The 26152-nt window shown below is 34.8% G+C and overlaps 1 protein-coding gene and 1 long non-coding RNA gene across 2 annotated transcripts in view; both read left to right on the top strand.

Moving 5' to 3' along the window:
* The first annotated feature begins 1922 nt into the window (after positions 1-1922).
* Positions 1923-7217, top strand: LOC128985839 (uncharacterized). The gene is made up of 3 exons (XR_008490082.1): positions 1923-1994; positions 3925-4038; positions 7117-7217. It is a non-coding gene; the product is annotated as an uncharacterized LOC128985839 (long non-coding RNA).
* Positions 7218-8645: 1428 nt separating this feature from the next.
* Positions 8646-26152, top strand: part of LOC128983935 (uncharacterized) — a 78006-nt gene continuing 60499 nt past the window's right edge. Inside the window, exons 1-2 of the mRNA XM_054403211.1 lie at positions 8646-8984; positions 21589-21720. Coding sequence (XP_054259186.1) covers positions 21595-21720 — 126 coding nt within the window. The 5' untranslated portion in view covers positions 8646-8984; positions 21589-21594. The remainder of the gene's footprint in view (positions 8985-21588; positions 21721-26152) is intronic.

A 26152-nucleotide genomic window follows, 5' to 3' on the forward strand; every position in this document is an offset into this window, starting at 1 on the left:
CAATAAATCAAGATCCAGAATGTTTACCAACAAAAACTAAACAAATAATATTCTAACACCATATGTTTTTAAACACATATGAATAACAACACAAAAACTACTAGGGGACCGAGCTTTTCTCAGATTGAATTCAGCATTAAATTTATTATATAAATTAATTAGTTAAATTAAAGATATTGACGGTAATCAATAGGACCACACTTAGATGATACAAAGAATACATTTTTAAACACCACACCTTTATAAATACATAGATAGATTGCAATAAAAATAACCTGTATCAGCTGCTGTTTATAAACTGCGGCAATAAAAAGGTATTGACTATAACATGGGCACTTTCAAGGGCTGCAGGGCAGAAACTCGATTTTTCTCAGCCTTGTGACCAACTGCAATCGATTCCTCGTTGCCAAACACCCTGTAATAAACCAAAAAATTAAAAATCCTTGGAGGAAAATAAATTTTGTCCATACACGCGCTTTTTTTTAGAGTATAGGATAGGATGTGTATTTTGAGTTTGTAATAAAGAGCCCAAACACAGTGAAAATTGGTAAAATGATGTAAATAATTTTATTAACCTACTCCTGAGGCACAGAGAGTATAAGGCCTTAAACCCATCTATTTCGTTGTCTCTGCCAAATATTGATCTAAGAAATTTTTGCTATAGCAAATAAGCTTCAAACGTTCAAACAAACAAAGATTCTGGAAAACCCTAGACATCTGGGAAGATTAGTTGTGGTCCATTGATTATGCAACAAAGATAAATTGAAGGTCTATTCATATTTAATGGGTGCAAAGGTGCGAAACCCAATAGGTCAGTTTTGGTATTACTAAATACACTTTGGTATTACAGACTATGTAAACAGATAATGTAACTCTGCTGTCAATTGCTACATTTCTGCATTCCAAAATAGTGAGTATACACAACTCCATTTCGTTATTCTTACAAATATGCTGCTAGTTTCTTAAATTCAATAATATATTTGATAAGCTTTAATATGATTTAGGTACAGTATTTAGCTATTATCTATCAGCAAAATGTTGAATAAGAGTACCATACTATAGCAAGATTATCAACAGTAAAACATATTTCAGTGATTCCTCAGTGTTAAGTCCAAACATAGTTTTACAAAACTCACTTGTTTAAAATTGTCAAGTCTAGATGTAAAATATTCTCCAAAAGCTAAAGTTTGGATTAAATAGAAATCTAAAAATGTAATATGCATTACAATACATTTTATAAAATTATTAAAATCAGTATCTATATTTTTGAGGGTTATAGAACAAAAATTGAAATGTACAACATTTAAAAAATTGGGTTTTAGATGGATGCGAAGGATAAATACATCTATTTAGTTTTATACATTTATATTGTTCATTGAACAAGAGATAAAACAATGAAGTAATGCCTGACGTTGCTTCAAAATTGAACAATAATACATGAAATTCAAAATTAAAATAATAATAATGAACATAAATAAAAAAAACATAATTCTTAATTTTTAGCTCAATTGCATTGTAATCTACTAAAATAAAAAATGTAATTTCGGCTGTTTTTTTTAACTTGGGAATTTTTTTACACTTACTTTTGCTCCAATTGACATTTTTTACAAAAATAATTATGTCGTTAGTGTGTTTTTTGTGAAAGGATCAATTTCTGTAAAACTTGCATAATTTTTTTATTTCAACAATGGTACAATCCATCCCAACACTTCGAAAAGGTGTATTCACAAAGCTAAAGAAGATATGTAGGCCTATCAAATCAACAAGTTGTAGAAAAATGTATATTTTAACTGGAGCTAACCACGACAACCCCCTCCAAAAGCCAACTAAAAATACAATGCAGTTAGTGTTTGAACTCTGGCGACGTCGTTATGCGAGTGTTATTGGCTATTCAGATTCAGAAACTACTTTGACCGCATCGAGCATACTATACAGTGCCGGTGAATGCAGTGGTGACTAGCAAAGGTTCGACATTCGACAAGTCGCTTGTGTCAGTAAGTGTTAAACTTTTGTATATCAAGTTGTTTGTATTGGTAAACAATGTTTACGAATGATATAAATACGAATCATTTCTACGAACTGCAATAATATAATTAATTAACACCAAAGACTTGACTTTTAAGTTTCTTAGGCTACAGTAGTAAACGAGTTTAAAATTCAAGACACATTCCCGGATTCGAAAAAAACACGATATTGCACTCTTTGTCCGCTTAAAAACATTAGTTATCACTAAATTACTCAAACTCGATAACCTGGGGTACCAATAAAGGATTAGGAAATATAATATCCCGGTAAGAAAAACGTCGGTCGGGCCACATTGTCTGAGTTCTGGCCCTTCAAAAACATAGACAAGTAAAGAAAACCTGGAAATTGTATTGTTGTAAACTTTGAGGTTATGGTTGCTAGCCAACGTCAACAATGTAGGCTATATTGGAGAGCATTTACAGTCTGTACGTTATTGTTCTGTGTGTTTTAAGAGTTAAGTTTTTGCCAAATTTAGCATGTTATACAATATCTATCAAGAAGAAAACTACCCGTTTTTGTTTTCGGCATCCATTTCGCTAATGTCAGTCATCATGAAACACAAAACAGCTGCCATTGGGGGAAAATACATTCGTAAAACAGCTGACTCTTAATGCGGTAAAAACAGTGCTCATTTAAAATGTGTGTGTGTTTTCTATTATTTAACTGCAGGCTGTCTTTAGAGAACATTTTATTAAAAAATACTTAAATATCTATTGAATCCCAATAGGATCGATAAAAAAAATCTTTTCTCATGTTTATTCTGTTAAAAGCTTAAAATACTAAATACGAAGCACACGTATTTAAGGCACTTAATATGGTTTTTTAATTGTGATAAAAAAAACTTTGAGAATTACACAGGGTTAATAATAATCAGTAGGGCTTGTAGTATGTCTTCAGATCACATTCTTTCACATAGTTTTAATGTTGCTCAATATGTATACTTATAGTACTATTTAGTTCAGTTAAAATGTGACATATTAAGGTAACCAACAACACATAGTTATTGAATTCATTGTTATCACATATGCATACATAATTAACACAGTAATACATATTTATCAAGTAATAACTAATAAAATAAATTATTGTTTAAACGAGATTATACATCCTTTGTTTGTATAAAATAACATACGAAATTTGATGACAATGATTACAAGTGTGCATTTCAAGGTGTTCTCTTCGCATTTATTGCGTTATAGATTAAACGCTAAATACTTCACGTGTAGAAATCCAACTTGTCCTTGATAAACTATAAAGCCGCCGCCAACCATTTGCGTTATCACTTTGATAAAGCGTAGGCATGACTTTTACGACTGAATGATCATTTTATTTAACTTTGCAGTTTTGCAGAGAAATGCTACAATTTAAACATTGAATATTTAATGCATGTAAAGATAAAAGGAATTGGAAATAAAAATGTTTGTGGTAACACCCAAAGTAAGACAAGCAGACTCCTTGCACAAATTTGTTATTTTAACTAGCCAGTTTTGTAACACTATGCTTTGCATTAAGTACTATGGAAATGATCGATCTTGCTGTTATATCTGCATGCACAAGCCATCTGACAGATTCTAAGTGCAAGCATGTCTTTACTGTGTGATAAGTGAATGTGAAAAAATGCAGTTGTTGAATGTAAGAGCGCTGTACTTGAATCGCCACTATCTTTTCACCATTATGTTCATAATTGCATAGTATTTCTTTTTGAACTGCAATCTCAGAAGCTGTATATGATTTCTCAGCAATCGCTTTTTCTTTTCTCTTTATCTACAGTGTAGTAGTGTAGTTATATCCATTGAATGTTTTTATAGCAAATTGTTGAGTTGATAGCCATAATTGGCTTTACCTAAATTATTAGTATATGTAGATATAAGACTTCTCTCTAACACAATGTTTTCTCAGATGGTCCATGCCTCGCCATGGCAGTGGTGTCTAGGGCAGGTCGACCGTTGCTACAGCTGATGAAATCCAGCATCTGCAACTCAGTTAACTTTACTACTCCTTGTAGACACCAGGGTACGTCAAAGTATCACAATTACTTAAATCAATAATCTACTAAAACAACTAAAATAACCACAATAACCAAACCAATCATGACTCAACAGCATTAGCACAATCAGTGCCTGGTAAAGCTCCTAACCTACATGTTAGAAACCAATATCATTTTCCAACCAACTATGCCATACCCAACTATACCCAACTCAGTATTTGTAAACATTACCCCAAGGAAGAGGACTTAAGTCCTACAACAGCCCAGTACTGTAATACCATACACTCCATGCCGTGATGCAAATTCACTATCACTAAAAATAGGTTACGTGAAGTCAGAAGTAATACAAATAATCGTATTTAAAAATTAAATTTACTTTTTATAGTCCATCAATTTTAAGACAGATTTCTCTGTGATCTTAAAAGCATTGTTCGACATAAATCAGCTGTTTTGCATTGTTGTAATGGTATTTAATATTTTCATTAGTTTATCAGGATCATTGGGTCTAATGCGGTTATTTTCTTATCACCAATCGACTGCTAAATGCCCATATTTTTGCAAAATTGTGAAGTGGAGTCCTACAAGTCAACAACAGTAGTCCTGCAGCACATGTGCGTTGCAGTGTTGCTCTTGATAGGTTGAAGGCACCAACTAAAATTTAAAATACTGTACTTTAAATGCTTACATCTCAATCTCACAGTATTGAAAGAATTAGAAAGATAAATTATTGGTTACCTATCGAACTATTCAATTTATTCTATATTTCATGAGCTGACGTATAAAACTAACGATGTAATCATTTATCGATACGATGGTTTCTGTCTAGTGATTAATCTGGCAAATGATTATCAAACCACAAGCTTGACCAATAGTTTTATTAAATTTCTTTTGAAAACTAAATTATAAAAAATAAAAAAAATCATATCAGCAAGTTCATGAATGACACATTGAAAAAAATAGACGATCCATACGAGTGTAAATCAACATTGTGCAAAATATATAGAATATCTTGCTACCGTAAAGAAAATTTCATTTAAGAATGTATGTAGGCCTACTATACGAGTACTAATGGCTGGGGATGTGAGTTGCGTAAAGAAATGGTATTTGATTAAGACACATACTTTTTTCATGTTATTGTATATAATTATTGTAATCATAAAATGTATTTGCATAGCATTATATATATATGTTCTATATTTATTAATCTGGTTCTGATTAGGCCTACTATCCAATAATTTTCATACATGCAAATATTGTAAAATTATGATTTTGCCGTAAATAAAAAAAATAAATCAGCATTGGAGACAGAATATGGGTTAGAATTATTTTTAACCAAAGATACTAATTTGTATTGTTGTTCTTTTCAATTTGTCATCATTATATGCTAAATAATTACAGTACTGATTAAACACATACAGAATAAAATCTAGATTTGAACATTTAAAACCTCAGAGTTTTAGGAAAGCAGCGACTTTCGCAATACTTCCACAAATCCATTCATAAGTACCAAGGTTACTAAGTGGTGCCATAGATAAAAAATACCGTTTAATCTATGGTGGTACTGATTTTACAAAAAAAAAACATTACATTAAATTTCATGTTTTATCGATGAATTTGACTCTTGACCTTATCTCAATCTGCTATAGAACACGTCGAGTATACATTAGACCCACTCAATTTTCCCTATACGTTCATTGTTTATCCATCGACACGTTATCAGCTGCCGGAAGACTTCAAAAAGATAAGATAACTTGCCTTTTAAGCCTCTCATGCGACCAGAGTAACTTGCATCAAATAAACAGGGAGACATTGCTAAAGTTTGCTGTAGACCACCTAAACGTCTTATAAGGGCAAACTTTGCTAAAATTGAAAAAAAAAATAAAGGATTCACTGCTAGAACGTATGCAATTAGTAGGGCGTTAAAATTGTTGAAAATGGCTAGATTTGCAACCATACGATCGGTATTCATAGGCAGAGCAAAAAAAGTAAAAAATAATGAAAAGTACAAGAAAAGTTATCCATACGCACGGAATACAAGAAATAGGCTAAGAAACGTCTATAAATGATCGAAATGATAGGTTTTCCATCATAACACGAAATTCGCTAAATATGCTAAGAAATGCTGGTTGGATGGTCGAAAATTACTTGATTGTATAAGGCCTTGATTTCATGGCTTAAAAAGTTGCTAAAATGGTTGAAAATTGAAAGGCCAAAAGAAGGTGAGGGGATTTGGGTAAAATTGTCGAAACACATATTGACAGAATACACTAGTTGGTATAATTTTTGAAAAATACTATCAAAGTGAAACAAATCAAAACTGAATAGTTAAACGGAAATAAGAGTATCAATGGTATATTGACGCCTTCTAAAAACTATCCAACACAGACAATATAGGCCTACAATTGACGGAAAAGAACATCATTGTATCTAAAACTGCAACACATAAATTATCATTACGGAAACATATTGGTACAAGGCACAGATATCGTACACGTACTAGATTTCTGTGTACAAGGCGACGACCACATAATAACAATATTGCTATTCTGTGTTCACTAATATAAGTACTGTGTAAGAGTCAAAATCCATTAAAATGAGTTTAATTTATCTCAACAAAAGGTTTTATGGACGAATTTCGTTGGGTGACAAAAAACTCGATCATTTACGGATTGCAGATAGTATTAGAAACTCAGTTATTACATTTCGTAAGCAAATATAACGTTGAAATCTTTGTACATGTTTGCACGTGTGTTAATCTAACTGTTTTATAATTTCATCAGCAATATAAGAAATTTCATAAAAATGTTACAGTATTTTAATAAATAACTCCTAACTTTGTAATTCACGAAATTGTGTTAGTTTCTGTTTGCAATAGGGGGATTCTTACGTAATTGACATAACTTAACATGGTACAATGATTAGAATCAAGTTGCTGTGAAAAAGCAAGTTCTTCACAATGCCTGTAAAACAAACTTCAAAGATAAATGTTAGTTAAATAAAAAAATCAAACACATAAAGTGAGCCCCTACTTTAAAGAAAATGTATAAAAATTGCCATGTTTTGACTGGATGGGTATAGCAATTAATTAATTTGTCATTTTTCAGAATCATTGAGTGAGGCTTTAACAAGAATTACAAAGCGAGTATCTTCCTCCAGTGCAATCAATTCCAATAATGAATTCTTCGGAAACCTCATGAAAAATGAGGTAAGATAAATAGCGTAGTGTGACAACAAGTAGGTCTACAGTTAGTAATAAATAGTAAAAAATAATAAAACACTATCTTTTGAAAAAAATCAACTTCCATATCTTTACGAGTTCCAGATCATGCCCATAGTATCTGTGAAACAGTCCCAATCTTTAGATCACTAAGCATAAACCATAAACGTTTTCAATAAAAATATATATTGCAACGGGATTCAGCTCTTCAATATTTCCCGAATCATCTAAAAATTGAATGAACCCTTGTAATTAATTAAAAACCCCTTAGAAAATTAAAAAGTACTATGAAGCTATTGCCGTGTTTTTGTTTATTGCTGAGTGGCATTCATGGACATTATGAGTGAATTTCTTTAAGAAGAAGTTCTTCAAATGTGGGCTAAATGGTATAAAAGTAGGATAACATAAATCATTTGTATTTTACATATGTCATATAACATTGTACCTACGAGAATCTGGTTGAAAGATTACTTATTAACTTATTACAGTATACAGCGTTGAACCTACGAGATAAATGTACTTTAGTGAATATAGTTTTTGAACAGTGGCAGACTGCAAGTAACCCAACCATTAGCAGAGTTTGTGATGATCTTGCAAATTTCAATAAATTAAATAAGACGATGGGTATAAGAGCAAAGCTTAGCAATCTGCAATTCTATAGACTTTAGACTGACGTATAAATTCCATATACTGTACAATGAGAATATGTAGAAAGTAGTTTGATCATAGAGAGTATCATTTAGTTGAACAAATGTGCTCATGCCATAATGAGTAAGAACATCAGAGTTTATTCATTTAAATTTTCCAACTATGATAAATAAAATAATTTATCCTTTCAGTTTGCAATGATAAAAGAATTAGGTGTTAAGGAAAGTTAGAGTGTTTTAAAGCCTTTACTGTTTCGATCAACCATTTTTTAATACAAAGAAACGTCTTAAACACTTAATGACATTTGTTGTTAAATGTAGTGCTTATTAAAAAAAAATTAAACCAACTGCATATTTTTAAACTACGGATTTTATAAATAATAGTAAATAAAGATCTGTGTGTGATTACTATGTGAACTCAATTCAAAGATGTCACCAAGCATAAAGTCAAAAGTCAAAAAGCTATCTACAGTGTGACCTGTCTCAATCTAATCAAGACAAAACATCTTTGTCAACACCACCATTGGACGACCTCACACAAACTAAATCTCGATAAGTTAATTTGTTTTCTGCTCAATTAAGGGGTCAAATAGTTAACATCGGTTTATCGCTTTCATAAAAACGCGGGCGTTGTAATTCGTAATCGATCACATGTTCGGCGCATGCAAAGATCTACGCGCTACCTATCGACGAACCCTGCAAGCTTTAGTTCGCCGGTTCGCCGCACCGAACTCTTTTGCAAGAGCCGAGCCCCGACCCTACAAAATATTTTCTCCAGTTCAGTTCGGGAGCCGGTGCAACGTTTATGTGTGTCCGTAAATACCGTTGCAACGCCGGCTTTTTAATCCATCCTGAAAAGTGCAATTCCCTATTGAACTGTCTTTGTTGATTCTTGGTTACGTCAAGTCCACATGTGTCAAAACAGCTGTTACATATGCTGAAATTGTTTGTTTTTCTCAGTTAAATCGTGTTTTGTAGGCATTGTTAAGTCAGAATTTTTATAGTAAATACAAATTATTTCAGTTTATTGTGTGTGAAGGTGTATCAATTTGGACACAAGAATTAAGTTTCTGTGATTTTTTCTGCTGCTGCAGTTTTACATAACCTGGTTAGTTACTTTTTAATAATTATTTATTATTTGTCCTTACTTAACCTTAAAATTCAGAGTTTTTTATTACATTGATATTGATAAGGATGCTAATTAACTATTGTACAGATCATTATTCGGGTATTTCATCTCTTAGATTACAGTAAGCTACCTAAACGTTTCAACCTTTTTAAGTGTTTGTATAGTATTGCGGTTAGTTAAAGAGCCATACACTGCAAGATGATATTTTAAGATCAGTAGTAATTACTTAGTTAGCAACTTACAATAGCCTTAATTAACTTAGTTTGTCAAGCAAAGTTTTCAGTTTAAACTTGAAAATTTAACTGCGCCACTTCTTACGTAATTTGTTTTACTTATTAAGAATTGCCTTTAAAATTGTGTTGAATGTTAACTAAGTAACTTTGTTAACTTAATTGGGTGGTTTGTACTAACTATACATAAGCTAGGGCATACAATAACAAATTAGGCCTTTTGTTGTCTCTTTTACAGGTAATTTATTGATTTAACCAAGACTTGAATAAGGATTCTGTTATTTTAGATACTCGCTTAAGTTATGCTTAAATTGATTTTACTAGATACCCTATTATATATTTCTCATCAGGCCTACCTATTTTAAATGCACCAAACCTCCAATATCATTGGCTTTCCTAAAGTTAAACTTTAGGCTTATTAGATTAGGGAACTGTGTGAACACAACGATTTAACATTAATAGAATCAATCGTCATTAAACCTCATTGTATTTATTATTTAATACAATCCCTTCGGCAGTAAGTTACTAAGAACATGGATGGATATCCGGTTAACAACAAAATTCCCATGTAACGACCCACCTAAGTTTTTGTATTTAAAGATTTAATGGTGTTCATATATAAAAGTCAGTGGGGGTTCTCTACCTAAGGTCCTTCTGATAGTCTCCATGATTGGAAATATTTTGATGGTTTTAAAGTTTAGTGTCTGCCTACATGTGTTTTCTGCGTCATACTGTTTCACTAACACCAACCCACCCACCCCTCTGCTTCATTCATACACTAAAACAGGTTTCCTTTGAAAGGGATTCAAGGTCAGTATGGGAGGGTAAGATTCTATGAACCAGGGAGTTGAACCAGCCCAAGTCCTTTAGTTTAGATCACCTGCAGAATTCTCCTACTGTGACCTACTTGTTAAATTTAAAAACTACCTATGAAATTAACATCTATACATACTGTAAGTTAGTAAGTACACATTTTTATCTAGGTTTATCGTTTTAATTTCTTGTCTTCATATTATCATATTATGCTCTCCCCAAATAAAACTCGAAGAAACAGTTTGTTTGCTCTATCTCGAGTAGGCATACGCTTCAACTTTATGATCTTGAATTTTCTTTTTTAGCCATTGAATAATAATAATATTGCCCATGGAATAAAATATGTTGCTTAATGTGTAACATCGTCAGAGAGGGGGATGGCAGCATTGGTCATGTTGCATGCCACATTTTGGTGTTACAAAGGCAGCGTGGGTGTGCAGTAGATTCTATGCCAGCTTCCATTGGTGTACCATACTCAATCATTAATTGGAAGTGCCAAGTGCCAACTACGCGTTTCTATTACAGTGACGACACGACCATGACCTTGACCGATAGCCGGTGTGGGCGCCAGTCCTGGGGGGGGGGGGGGGGGGGTAACCAGCTGACGTTTGAAGGAGTATCAGCTGACAGCTAGGGTTACAGACGCTGGAGCGAGGAGTCATTGGACTGGATTAGCGCGCTAAAAATAGCAACAGCTGAGCCGCAGACGTAGTCCCCGCGGCCCGCCTCTAGTCAAGCGCGCACCCTCAGTGGCCTCAGGTGACTTGATAATCAGGTTCCAGTTAGCAGTTTATCCATAGGTAGGTGGAGTCAACAGCCAAGCTTAGCAAGAGACTGACCTGAGCAAGAGACTGAGCCTATAAGCAGGGCAAATGCGTTGCATGCATATGCATATGTGCAGGGTTTTTTGTACCACCTGGTCTGGGGATTAAATTATAGCCTACTAAAGGTCGTCCAGTGGTCGAAAACTCGAACAAAAATATGTTATTTCTAGACTTGTCTATTTTCACCTCACGCTGTATAAAATGTCATTGGAATATTCATTTTTTGTTCATTGTTTTAATTTTCTGTTTATTTTTCGTTGTTATTTCTTCACCAGCATGGCAACCCATCAGGCCCATGTTATTTTGTTTATTTAAAATTATTTTTTGTGCTTATTCTTGAACCTGTTTTAAGTTATAAAGGAATTCTGCACATCTACAGGAAACTATCCATCTTTCATCAGTCGGCGTAGATTTTTTTCCTGCGATGCACACGAGCTGAGAAAAAAGGTTTTCAAGAAACATGCTTGCCTATTAAATAGGACTAGAGGTCGTCCCGTGGTCGAAACCCCGGCCAAAAATGTATTGTGCAAACGGGTCGCCGGAATGGTCACCCCCGGAAACATCACCCCCCAGGCTAAACGTGACGTCACGAAACCAGACAACCAGCTGGTATAAGATCTATGTCCGCGACCGGAATCGTTTCCCCCCAGGGCTTGGCAAGTAATTTATCAAAATCTAGTTGATATGAACTAATTATGATATTAATTTTAATTCAAACAAGTAGAAACGGAAAGGTCTTCCCCGGCAAGGCATCCCCTAAGTACAGTACACCCAGGAATCGTCCCCCCCTGAAACGCTACCCCTAGTAGGGCTGGGCTGCTCGGCAGCCTACCTGCTGCCCGTCCTCGTAAGTCCATTGTTCTGAGGGTCGGCCGCTCGTTCATTATTATTGTCGCTTGGACAACAGCTTTTCCACAGAAGAAAATTGCAGACGCTGTGGTGAAATATCAATCAGTAGATTTAGATGTGTATGAACTTCTAAGACAACTAAATAATGCGAGCAAAGATTGACTTTAAAAAATGATTCTTTTATACTTAATTCATAACCAACGATAATGCGTAAGGTATACATTTTTTCTGTTGCATTAAATGGTAGTTATACTTATCAACATCAGTAAACTTACCTTACACCCTATGGTAATTGGCAAGCAACACATTTGTTAAAAATAGAATAATTTCTAAATGTATTAAAAATGAATCGCATTGCCTTAGGTTTGGCCCCGATTTAATTAATAATTTGAAAATTAGAAACAGATTATTAAATAAGAATAAACATAATAATATCTTTTAGGGGATTAATCCCTTAAACTTATCGAAATAATTAATTGTTAATAATTACAAATATGTAAATGATACTATTCTAAAGGTTATGCCAAAAAGTACCTTTATTCAGAAACAGCCTAGGCTAGTTTCATATCACTGGAATAGAGTCAAAATATAATGAAAGTATAATCAAAATATCAGAATCACTTTAAATCTAGAAGAGGACTTGCAATCAGTGTTGATATACCAATAAATTAGTTTTGTTATAAGATTTATATGTTTATAAAACCTTTTTGCTACTGAAGTTTGCAAAATTATGTTTCATAATTACTAAGGGGAAAATATACGTGAGTTCAAATGTTTAATATGTAATCAAAATTTGAAATGTTGAGCTGTAAACTTGTATTACATCGCTTAAACGATAGTAACATTCGTATATACTCCAATTAATGTATCACAAAGTGCCAATTATAATTAAAAATACCCCCGACACAGCAAACCTGCAGACTAAGCGAATTTCCACTTGCCTGATTGGATTTACGCTAAAATGTCTCTGTAAAAATATCACATTTATTCCCTATTTAAATAACATAGTTCAATATATATCAATATCAATTGATATGGGGACGCCACCTAGGTGCGTATTTTAACCCAATTATGAGTGTAGAATGGTGTGAGATGATCTGTGTAGCTTTGTTACTGACTAAGATCAGCTGTTTCATTAGCCAGGACCATTTATTTAAAGCCCAATGATCAGGAACAGCTGGGTCCAGTTTTGAACCATCAAAACAGTATTAGTTTGCTGCAACAGGGAGGGTAAAAAGGTGTTTTTTTTTTTTTGTAAAATGATAATAGTTTAGTATGAAATGAATGCATTTTCCAAATTTGATTAAAATATGTATATAAACAAGCAAACTACAACAGTTGACTTATTCTAAGTATAACATGGAAATTTTAAATTTACAGATTTTTGGAATTTTCTCCGTAACCATTAGGCGCATAATTAACGCTTCAATATACTAAATTATTTGTTTTTTAAGCTCTACAAAATGGTTTATAAAGAAATTGCTAAATTTTAAGTTTTTAGTGTCAAAAATGGGAAAACCCAATTTTTACCCCATAAAACCCCCCATAAACCCCCGTACCCTTGGTTCGATCAAGCTGGTTCGCGAACTCGTTCGAATAAACGTAGGTTTACACGCTTGTACCAAATTTCATCAAATTTATGAATTTGAACGGATGGTGTTTTTGGCATCTAGGGACCTCAAAACGAAAAAGTAAATCGGTCCCGGGTCCAGGTCTTACCATGAGTACTACGGTTATAGCTTATTCCCTATAGGGGAAATTCGCTAACACAAATTTAGGATTTTGTAACAAAGTTTGGAAGACAGGTACTTAAATTGAGAATACACACAATGAGTACTAAATCGTCTATTAGGCCTATACATTTTAATTATGGAAAGAAAATACAAAAATATAACTGAATAACAATTTAATATTCTACAAAGTGTCAAGGAATTTATACAGTACCGGTACAAACTTCATTTACAATATAATTTAAAACAATAACATATATCAAAATCAAAATCAAGAGCACAAAAAGAAGAAAAAGCATAAAGATAATTTTTTTGTGTTACGCACTTTAAATTTGTGTGTTTCGTTTCTTATTCTTATTTTTATTTCTTTTTATAAATACACATTTTGCTACTGTAGTACCTTTACCTATTTGGTAGTGTTTGGACACTTCTTATATGGGAAAAGGTTGAAAAATATGTTGATAATATTTCAAATTATCAAATCAAATATTTAGTCATTTTAACTACGTAAAAAATAATGTAAGTAAATAATTAAATATATTTTCTTAAATTGTTTTTGGCAATAAATAAATTATTAAAGAGCACAACAAATATAGAAAGCAAAAAGAAAAATCATTTGTGTCCTAAATGAAAAATGGCTTTAATACAAAAAATACTAAGTTGTAGAATATGCCTACGGTTATCTGTAAATATCAACCTATGCTCTTATTTAAGATTTCCTTCTGACTCCTTGCGGGATGTCCCCATTGTATGACAGAAAACTGACAGTCTTTAAAACGTTGTTTTTAGGTGTGGTGTTTATGTACCAAATCTTATTGATTTATCTATTGCCGTTTTGAAAATATTAAGCCCATGCGGGACTTTATAAATACACCCTGTATATGTGACCGTGAGCGCGGTAACTCGGGCAACAACGCTGCGAGTTTGATGAGATCTGTTACAAACGTGTAAGCCTAAGTTTATTAGAACGAGTTCGTGAACCAGCATAATCGGACTATGGGAACGGGTGTGTCTGAATTGCGAACACCTCCAAAATGCTGGAGACTGAACATAAGTCGCCAAGATTGCGCACAAATATTCGGAATCGGGGAAAATGGATGAGTCACTGTTTCTTGTAATTTATGGAAGATTTAATACAATTGTTTTAAATGTAATGTTTTAAGACTTGACTTGGCATGTACAAAAACGCAAAGAGTGGAAAAGTAAACGGATAACAAGAATTCATATGGGTGGGTTTCATCGATTTCCACTAGAGTGTGCAATTAATTGTGATTTATTATATTTTTAAACGTGACAGAGTTTTTTTTTCATTTCAAGATTCTGAATCAACCACTTTCGCGATTTCGTGATTTTTGTGTTGAAATAAATATAATTTTCTAAGAAAGGGAATGTCAATGCCATGATTTCATTTTTTTAAGTTAAATTTTTTTAGTCTAGAAGCCGACGCTAATAATTTAAAGTCGTTTCAGTGCTGTTTTAACTAACAGCTGGTTTCAAACTGTCATTGACGTTTTTATGTTACAAGTAGTTTACTTAAATATTGATCGTCGGTGTTTGCCCGCATACTGTTTCAATTTTAAATGTTGTTTTTTCCTACCGTAACGGATCTTCGTATTCAGGAAATCTGTAGATTTGAACTATACATCTCTAATACTTCTACCCTTGGGTAAAATCAAGAATTGTCTGAAATCAAATCTGTGTAAGTAGGCCTATAAGTTTATGCCATGAAAGGTATGTCATGTTTGTAGAATGTGTGTAGTCTATATCGATATACCAAAATTTCGAGGGTTATAAAAATGTAAACCGGTGTAGCAGGTCTCTAGAAAACACTGGGGAAATCATCATAGAGCCGCGCCGACTTAAAATATGTGAGCTTGCCTAATACAAAAGTTTACTTTATTGAAATTATTTCATTCTTTTTAGAGCGTTTGAAGTCGGTTGTATTTTTTTACAAAAAGAGATATTGTTAGTGCAACTTCAGAGTATACTTTTTACAAATTACATTACCATTTTCAAAATCTGTTTAAAACTCAATGAGGCGTTCTGTTCACAAATTAACCCCTTCCAAATGAATTAAGTACATAGGCTAGATAACACTGATAATTATGAATTATGTTAATGTACGAATTATGGTAAAAAGATGAAACTGACTTTAGTAAATAACTAACTAAACTTTTCCTTGACTATGTTAAACAAACGTATTTGGCTCAGGTATTCTTGGGAGGGATACCTGAAGTGGGGAAGTCTAAGCTATTTTACAAAAAATACTTCCCGCTATAAATACAGTTGTACTCTACGAATTAATAGTCTGCAAATTACAGACGAATTCCATAAATCAATACTCTGAGAATAGTGGATACTATACTTAGGATTATGTTCTCTTGCAAACTTTTAAGTTATACGTATAATATTCTGCGAACTACAGGTAGATTTAAATGTGTAACTTTCAAAACAATGGGCGACCGTTCATGGAATAACTGTACTACTTCAATGTCAATTTAGTTATTTAATATCAGCAGTGTGAAATCATGAAATAAAGTGAATGTGACACTGTTGCTTGCTTCTCTGTCAACGCAAACGTAAACAGTGTGAGCTTTTTCCTGTTTATTGCCGAAGAAACTAACCAATATTTACTTTCTAAATTCTTTTTACGGGAAAGAGTCCTTCACCAATATCAAATCAGGAATATTCTCAATGCATTTATTTTACCATAAAATCCAGACAATTATTTAAATGTATAAAAATTATATACAGCATTTATTGCTCAATGTTTACAATTTAAGAATTAGGAAATGTGAAAATATGTTTGTCAAGTGTGTACTGACTGTATTATGATGTTGAGTGGTTGAAGCATGCTCATATTAATACGAGTTGATTCCTTACTTAATTGTAACTATTACTATAAACATTTTATTTCATTTCCACGTTTTTCAAATACATTTTATACGTTGACGGAAAAAAAACTATATGTAATTTATACATCATTTGATGTATAAAATTAAGGGGAAATGTCTAGAGAAAGCACAATATCAAAGTGTTAATTTGTATTTATCTTAATATCCACAACATTTGCGTAATAATACCCATTCCTTCCCATTCTTGCGAGTTCAGTCGAGCGGTGGTAATATGGGACAGTCTCTACCCTTGTGAACAATAGCTGGCTCGAGTCACGAGCCCAAGCCCTACAGCAGGTATACCGGGGGAGATCATGGCAGGGGGGGGACCTTTCCGGGGTGTGCATTTTGAAATATCATCAATTCTAATTAGAAAATCTGGTAATTGTATATGATAAGTGAATATAATTATCTAATTAATACGCAAACTCAAAAATAACTCGTCATATCGACGAGTGCATGCTGCAACTGAAATTGAGTGTCCGCGGCCGGAAACATCACCCCCCGGTCTCTGACGTCAATATGACGTAGGGGGTGATGTTTCCGGGGGCGACCTTTCCGCGTCCCCGTGCAAACTTCTCTATTTCACCCCACGCTGTACAGTAAATTAAACATGGGATTGAAATTTCTTGGATTTGTTTTGACTTTCTGTTTATATTTCGTCGTTATTTATTCACCAGCTTGTCCATCAAGGCGACCCATAAGGCCCATGTTGCAGGTGCAGGCCCTGGCCCTGTGGAGGGGTCTTTAAGCCTCATTTTAATGGAAATTTAGGCGATTTAGATATGCAAGTGTATAGCTTCACCGTATTTGGGCCAATAGCAACGGTAAGCTATAGGCCTATACTTATTTCTGCAATATAATACATTTTCGAACGTATGCTTGGCATAATGAGGATACTGGTTGTATTGGTAGATGGACGACAGTTGTATATAGATAAGAAAATTATAGTTGTGATGTTCCACTTATGTTTCTTGCATCACCGATTTCGATCTATCTTATTTATTGAGATACTATTTCTCTTCAGCAACCTTCACAATAAATACACTATTTCTATTAATAGTGGTTTTATTTACCTTGAATTTTCGTCACAGGTCAAAAATGTTGTATAGAAGCTACAACCATGGTTTCCACGCCGTTTGCGTCTTGGTCACGTAGGGCATGTCGAGAATCAAAGCATTGTTGTCACAGTCGGTCGCTTGGACGTCGTCAAAATCACATGAACACAAACACGAACACATACGGACATATTAACATTTAACAAAAGGTTGTCGGGGACGAAATACAGGCCTGTGTTTATTTAATTGTAACGTCGCGGGAGCCGACTGGAGAACACTGAGGGCGACGGCGACGGTGATCATTCCTGACACTTCACACTATTTCTGAAGTAATTTAACAATAATGATTGATTTATTTAACTAAAGACTTAAAAGCTGCAGTTCACTAGCTGTCCTTTATTTTGCATCCAATTATAATTCCCTACCTTATTTCTGAAAACTCCGAGAGTGCTACGGTTTCAAACCAGATTTTCGGCAGTAGCCCTCGCGTCATTGGGTGTTGGTTGACCCTCGTCAGTTAACTTAGTTGTCGTCAATTGGTTGCGAAAGTTGCATCGTCCGAGATATGCAAATTACCTGTCCTCAAGGACGCTCTTACGCAGATACAACTTGCAGTGATTGTTGCGCAATATTATGGAATAGTACAAACTTGTTTATTGCCTAATTTCGTTTGGCTAATGGAATTTTACAACTCAATAATATTTGTCCCAATTTTTACAGATCCAGTATGCTACATATATGTTGCATAACACCACAGAAAAGTAACGTAGAAAATCCACGTGCTCACACATAGGGTAAAGTTGTATAACACAACACATGTACAATTCAAATTCCTACATCTGCCTCAATACAAATAGAACGTTTTACGTAATTGGGTCTGCGTAACATTTTACGTTTGGTTTGTTCTGTGCGGAAATCTTCGTTCTCCAAAATCAAGTCGTAACGTTTTTAACGCCTTTTACATTTTTACACTATATTCAAACAAAAGTCTGTACCCCAAATAAATGTCATATTCGTATTACTACGTCAGATAGAAGACTATATAGGAGTTGGACAGTTCCCATAAAAACTAAGATAATGCTAACGATATTTAACCACAAATAGAATATAAAATACTTCGAGACGTGCCATTCTTTTGATTTTATTATATTGTCGAGAGTAGTTAAGGGTATTTTAGATCTGTGTTTGATTACGCCACGAAGCCTGTAATAGAATCTGTAATCGTAAACTCTATATAGAGTGAAAGCTCGTGGAATTCACCTTGTCAGGTCAGATCACTGCGTGTGTTGATTGTTTATGTGATTCGTCACAGATGCAAGTGACTCAGTTGTAATTTGTTGCTCTTCAACTCGCGGTTGTTAATTTGGCGCCCTTTCACTCAAGGGGTATGTTTAATTTATGTTGTACTTTCATACTACTATCTTTAATTTGAGGTGGCGTCCTCATCTCAAATGGTAAATAATAATAACTTAATTAAGCGGTGATGTTAGGACTGTGTGACAAAGTGTAGGTTTATGGGTTCGAACCTGGGAAAGGTCAGTTTTTTTTTTTTTGATAGTTACAAACTGGACCCAGTTGTCCTTGATCATCGGCCTTACAATAATCTTGGCTGAAGAACAGCTGATTTTGTTCAATAACAATGCTACGCAATCTCATTCATCCTGTTAACCATTTTTTAAGTTTGTTTGCTATATTTTTAATCCTCTAGGAGGTAATATCAGCCGTTTTCAGAACGGTACTTAATCAGCGTATGACGGATTGGAGTCAAAAGTCGCTTCTAGACCCTGGCCTTGATTACCCTGAGGTCCGGCGGTTCCTGTATTTTTTTGTTTCAAACACAAACCTACCTAGGACAATTACTTGCATTATGTGTAAAAAGATTGTGTAGTCGAAACTAGGAACAGCTGTCCTTGATCGGAAAGGCTTAAATAAATTATTTTAACTAAATAAACAGCTGATCTTATAGTAACCAAGTTGAACACTCTTTCAAAACGTTCAAAACTCATGTTTCACCTATCTTCGCCTTGAAAATCGTTTAGCAACTACATTTAATTTCAAAATGTCTTGCATTGTTGGTGTTTTACGGACTAAAGAACCAAAAAGATTGTGTTTATAAGTTTTGTAAATTAACTTGATGACCAATCTATACTTCTTAAATGCGTAAAGAAAATATTAGAGGAAAACGGTATAGGCCTACAATAGTACTGTAGTGTGAAGGTCACCATATCTATTTTGAAAGATTTGAAGGTTGGCTTCTGAACTAGGCCCATATGTCAGTTGACATTGGCCTAATAACGATACCATATGAAACGCAATAACCCACCAAATAGGAGTTCCATTTATTGAATGGGGACCTTTTCCATATTTTGCGTGGAATTTTAAATATTTCAATATGGATTGCTGAGCCCATTTAAAAAATGAAAGTTTAGTTAAAAAATGACAACACTAGTAGTTACAATAATGTTTGATGAGACAGTATATTCGAGCTGACGCATCAGCGAAGCATTTAAGGAATGTAGATAATAACGTAACATCTGATAACATTTTACTGGACCATCGCACTGGACTGGCGCTTGTCTTGTCATGTTTATGGTGATGTTGGGATAGTCCATGACAAAGCAATTAGATTAAGATTTCAACGACGCGACGCCGACACATCATACTGTAGTGTGCATTGTAGAGGATTAGTGAAGGTTGTGCGATGAATGTACGAGACGTTAGCTTATCGAATAATATCGGCTGTTTCTTTAGGGCTCGTTTGTTCGTCCAATAATCAAGGGCAGCTGGGTACAGTTTCGAACCCGATCCACATTAAAGCTTTTGCATTTTTAGGATCGAACTGGCGACATTCTGTTTGTTCACAATTTAATTAAAACATCTATGCAGACTCATGTAGTAAATGTTAACCTCGTACAGATAATATCTTACGTGATTTGTTCGGTGTCGATTTTTCTGTTTAAAAATATTTGAATAACCTATATCCTCGGAGAAAGGAACCCATACTCAATGTGCACTGTTCGACTGTTGAAAGTTGGTCCTCGGCATATACCAATATTTGAGAGTATTTATATGGACAGAATGTCTGAGAGTGAATTCGACAAGGTTGACTGAAATTCAAATGTAAATCAACTTTGTTTATGAATTGTTTAGTCAAAAGTTGTTTTATAATAAGGTATTGTACCTATTTTTAAGACAAATTGCATTATTAATGTAATTTCTGACTTAGCCGATGCATTCATGTAAATCTTGCCAAATAAATTTACTTATGACTTATTTTCGAAAGTATTTTACCCTGATCCTCATTTTTTTGTCGTCACGTAACTTGGAACAAATATGCACTAACGAAATTGGTCTTGTTTTCTTGTCTTTAATTATGTGATCGCCTAAAACTTTATAATTTTTTTGTAAGTTCCTAATTTTGTTTGAGCAGAAAATCCAGAAGGAAAATACTATGGTTAAACATGAAGAAGAAACTTTTAATTATTCTTTCCCAAGTATTCATCCTTTGACGAACACAATTCATAGTTTGGCCAATGCCACCGGACACATTAGGCTTACTGCAGTTCAACGTGTTGAATTATGCAATGAGTAATTTAATATGATATTCCGATCAACTCTGCTTGAGTCTAGACGCTATCGACCGTGTAGTGAGACTGATTGGAAGTGCTGCACACCTTTTCAGCCAATAACGCTATTTGCATCGTAAAAGTTAATGGTCTCTTCGCGATGGCGCCGTCTGTCGTAAAATTTCTTGATAAAATACTCGAGACAGGAGTACTAGAGAATCTATTGCTGTACGTGGTGCAATTGCACAGAACTTCAGCTCGCTCACTTCGTGGCAGATGCAAGTGAAGTAACTTCGGCGTGAAACAAACCTTTACTGAAATATGTGTTGTATAGTTTGAATTGTTTTCCCAGCAGGTTAAACCTGCTGAGCACGTATTGGACAAATTCACGGCCCAATTTAGCAGAATTGTAGACTAGGTTATGAGACTTAGTGACCCATTTTTGCAATCCGCACTGTATTTCACCCTCTATGGTGTCTGAAAAAAGTTGTCCAGCATGTCTGAGCCTACCTAAAAACGAGGACTGTTGTCCAGTTATCCCGGCCGTCGTGGTTGTTTACGCAAATGATTGTCTGTGTCCATGAATGTTTGTTTAATCAGCTGATTGTGTTTGTTGCAGAGCGAGATGACCAGCGAGGAGGTGACGTCATGGTCACTACCCCCAGCCTCGGGGCTGTACGACCCTTCTGCAGAGAGGGAGGCGTGCGGTGTCGGCTTCATAGTCGCCATCGATGGAGCCAGATCTCACAAGGTGAGCGTACAAGGGAGTCTAGAAGTAAAGGGAAATGTAAAGACTTTAGGTCCAGCTGAAGTCTACGAGCATCAAGCAGAATTTTCCATACAGAAGACGAAGAGTGAAATCATTGATTAAAATAATGCTACACAGATTTTTATCGTGCTTAAAAGTAGTTGTTGCTTGGTAGGTTTAGGCAGTTGGTCTATCTATATTTGCACACTTACAATAATGTTGATCGCGGTAATTACTGATGTTAAACACTCGCCAGATGGACCGCCGCATTTCAAAACATAACATTACAAGTGATTCATGGTATTTTCAAAAATATTTCCATTTAACCTTTAAAGATACGCCAGGAAACCAACCTTACGCAATCGCGTGATTCACCGTTTACAACATCGCAAACTAATTTATTAACGATAACGACAGCGGACATGAAACGATTCCGTGAATCCGATTGGACTTTGTTCTCATTACAGTTGAAACCTCGTACGTTTGTGCCAGCCACACACTTTGGCGGTTATTGACTCGTCAGGTTCAAAGTCCACACATTTCGCGTGTAGTGTTCATCGTTGCGACACTCGCAATTACGCTGCCAGCTGTCTTGCGCTTATCAGTGGACTTGTTACTCGCTTATCAGTTCCGTCTACGTTCCCACCCACGCTTCTGCGCCCTGCGCCGGTGTCGAACAGAACATGCACTTACCGTGTGGAGAGTTGTATTGCAGTTTGTCAGATTTTGGTTAAACATCAAGCACGTGTTTTCTTCTTTAAAATGTAGTGTATATTTTCAATCCATCGTGGACTTTAGAAGTACGTTATGGACCCTTCAATGCATGGATACGATTTTCACCTATTATTATCTAACATCATACTTTACAGCCTTTTTTCAAAGCTGCCTAATCTCCGTTTCAGCAGGGACTGTGCAATCCTGTCGTAAATAAACGATTCCAATATTCCAACAACAATTGGTGTGACAGTGACACTTCCGTGGTCAGCCCAGCATATTAAAACAGTTATGAACCAATCATCTACGATTTGACTTTTAAATTCAACATAAAAGTGATCAATATACATAAATTAACCAAAATATGGTAATTTGTTAATTGATGCAATTTGTTCAGTGATTAGAATCGTTGTTTTCTCCGCGTAGTATTTGATGGGGATAAGACGTCGGTAACAAAATTATGCTGAGACCTAACATTGACTGAAGATCTGCATCCGATGGTTGTAACTGAAATATGCCTAGAAGAACGTTTTTTTTCATGAGCCAAAACATATGCAGTTTGGATATGTATTGCCATTGACTATATATACCTACTGTAGGTATACATAGTCAATGGTATTGCTCAATAGCTTTCCTTCCCAAAAGAGGGAGGAGGTTGTAACTCCTGAATACTTTGTGCATCCAAACTTCGCCAAAGAATTGTCGCTGATGCCCGACTAATGAAGGGTTTGAATCGAAAGAATTGTTCAGTGTAGGTTACTGGCACACTGTCATCACGTGTTGATGGTAACTTATCACTGATACTGCATGTGGTGACGTCTTGACTATTATCAATGTAAGGTTATCGACATCCGTACTCAAGCTCAAGCACTACAGCGTTCAGTAGCTACTGTGTATCGCAGTGACCTTTCACACGTTTGTTTGTTGTTGTTAAGTAATTTTTAGTTTATTTCAAAATTTAGCCTAATTGAACACGCCGAGGTTGAGATGAGTTGCAACATAATTTGAGCGTTTTGCGATCAAATACTTGGAACATGGCTGAGGGCATCGCATGGTTAACTTTGAGTCGTTGATTCGGCTTTTTTAAAAGAATATTTCGATTTTAATGGTGATTAAAAATTGTAACACCAACCTATTAAGTTATGTATATATCACCAACGTATTTTACAACATATTTTCGCGATTTCCTGACCACATTAATCGCAGATTGCTATTTTGTATAGGTCTTGGACTGAAATGTTTTATAAATTTCAATAATTGGTCTTTTAGAGACCTTGTAGCGAAGAAGCTTTGCAGTTTTCTTGGTATGCAAGTGCCACACTCATGATACTAAACACTCAATCTGACATTAATTGATTACTGAGTGTTGAGTGATAGCATTGACTTTTTTTGTCTGTGAAGTATCTATAATTAAATGTGAACGACCGTAATGTCATACCACGTTAGTTAATTTTAGGTATCTAGGCAATATCCCACTCTTGTTACTCCTGTTCTTCTTCTGTTATTCACCTTGATATCTTGTAGTTGCTCAGCATTCACAGTAATCACAGAGATACAGTTGTGGGGAAACATTCACTCTGCTGTGGAATTTTACACTCTCCAAGTTTTTAGGCGTTTCGCACTCATTCGCGGAGTTTATTACCCGGTTTATTCGCTATTCGCGGGGTCGAAGCTCGCGTGTGTTACATAACATAACGAATACACCATCTTCGTCCAGCCAATGGCAACGCGCCAGTAGAGAACGTAAGAACAGATTTGTGTAATTACTTCAGGCAAGGTTAACGGTTTAAATGATGCGGCTATGTTGAATTTATATTTTCGTTATTTTAATACTTTGATTCAAATGAAGATTATTAGTACAGTAATAAGTAGTAGGGCTTCGGAGGGGGGGGGGGGGTGGACCGGTGGCTTAGCGAGATTGGATCTAACCCCTCCATTTTATTTATACTACTGTTCCTATATTATAATTTTGTTAGAATTGTATCTCGAAAAAATATTTTCTATTGCATATTTACCAGACTTTGTTTTACTGTAGCATGATTATTATGATTGAGGTAGTTAGAGGTCAGAGGATGGTCGTTCAGTTAATAAATGAAGGCATGCTACAGTGACAGATATATCTTCAAGAAGTATGTTGTTCTACGTCTACGTCAAACATTGAAGTGAAATTGTAATAAATAACCGTCTTTGCAGAGTAAATGTAAAAAATAATGGTTTTAAATACCTTACTGTCAAAGTGATCTCTTGTAGTCTATATACTACTGCAGTTTCATTCCCAAGGGGAACTTCGTAGATCATTGTAGAATCTGTTGCCACCCACTCATAACTGTGGTGGTGCCAGCAAGCGGTTTTGTGCTGACATTGTGAGATGAACCAGCCGTTACTTGGTACTGTTGCTGCCTACAATGCTGATATTGTAGCATAGATGAAGTGCTGATTGTACCATCACTGTTGCTGATGGTACATGTGCTGATAGTACCTACATGTGCTGATAGTACTTGCTGCTAATACAGGGCAAGTCCAGACATTGACTGACTCAGCATTTCCTGCTTAGTGCTTTGTACTTCGTGACTGGTTTTAGCGAATTGTCCTATAGGGAAGTAGCTATTACCGTAGGTCTCATGGTAAGACCTAGGCCCGGGATTGATTTACTTTTTCATTTTGATGTTCCCAGAGGCCAAAAACACTACTCTTTTAAATTTGTATATATGCATATATAGTGTGAGTCCGTGAACGCGATAACTTAAGTAATTTTTTCTGATTTTTATGAAATTCGGCTTGAAGGTGTAAGGCGGGATAAACTTGAATGAGTTCGCTAACCAGCATGATCAGGCTTTGGGAACGGGGGTTTTATGGGGAGTTTAGTGGGGTAAATTTTGGTTTTTATAATTTTGTACCCTAAAATCTAAAAGTTTTCCAATTTCTCTCTAGATTGTTTTAAAGAGCTTAAAAAACAAAACAAATAATTTAGTATATTGAAGTTGTTTTGTGGAGTTACGGATAAAATCGTAATTTGATAATTCCTATGTTATTCTTATGGAAAATATTGTAAATTGTTGTTGTTTCCTTGTTTATGGATATAATTTGATAAATCTTGTCAAATTGTATTACTTTATACGAGGATATTAATATTTTACTAAAAAATACACTTTGTAGCACCCCCGTAGCAGAAAAACCTAGGTAATCGTTAACCTTATGTTAAATAGACTAAACTGAAAATCAAATCAGGCAAATGGAAATTCGCTTAGTCTGCAGGTTTGCTGCGGCGGGGGTATTGAAATGAATTATAATCGTAGGGGTAGACCTATTACAGACAAACTGTATAAAACAAACATCATTCTACGAAGCATTGTAAATGTTTTAGTTCCTTATCATTGTAGTCTCTAATTATTTATTATTTACTTAGAATCTATTATATTATTTACCCACGACTAGTAGCCATCGATGTATAATCGATGCTAGTAGCTAGGCAAAGTGAATTAGATTGACGCGTTCCGTGTTACCCTTTATTGTATTGAGTTTACTTTGTTCAATTTTACACGAACATTTGATCAAATAAACAACATTTAACAGCCTGGTGAAGGTAATCTCATCAATGATGACCGTTAATGAATCAGTAAATCAATACGTGACATTTCACGTTAATGGTAAATAATCGGTCGGTCGTTTTCGACTCTAGATTGATTGTTAGCTATCACATTGTGTGATAGCTATATCGTAT

Source organism: Macrosteles quadrilineatus, unplaced genomic scaffold (assembly GCF_028750875.1).
Source record: "Macrosteles quadrilineatus isolate MER2022 unplaced genomic scaffold, UCM_ALF_1.0 Scaffold_2__2_contigs__length_208266976, whole genome shotgun sequence".
Classification (NCBI taxonomy): Eukaryota; Metazoa; Arthropoda; class Insecta; order Hemiptera; family Cicadellidae; genus Macrosteles; species Macrosteles quadrilineatus.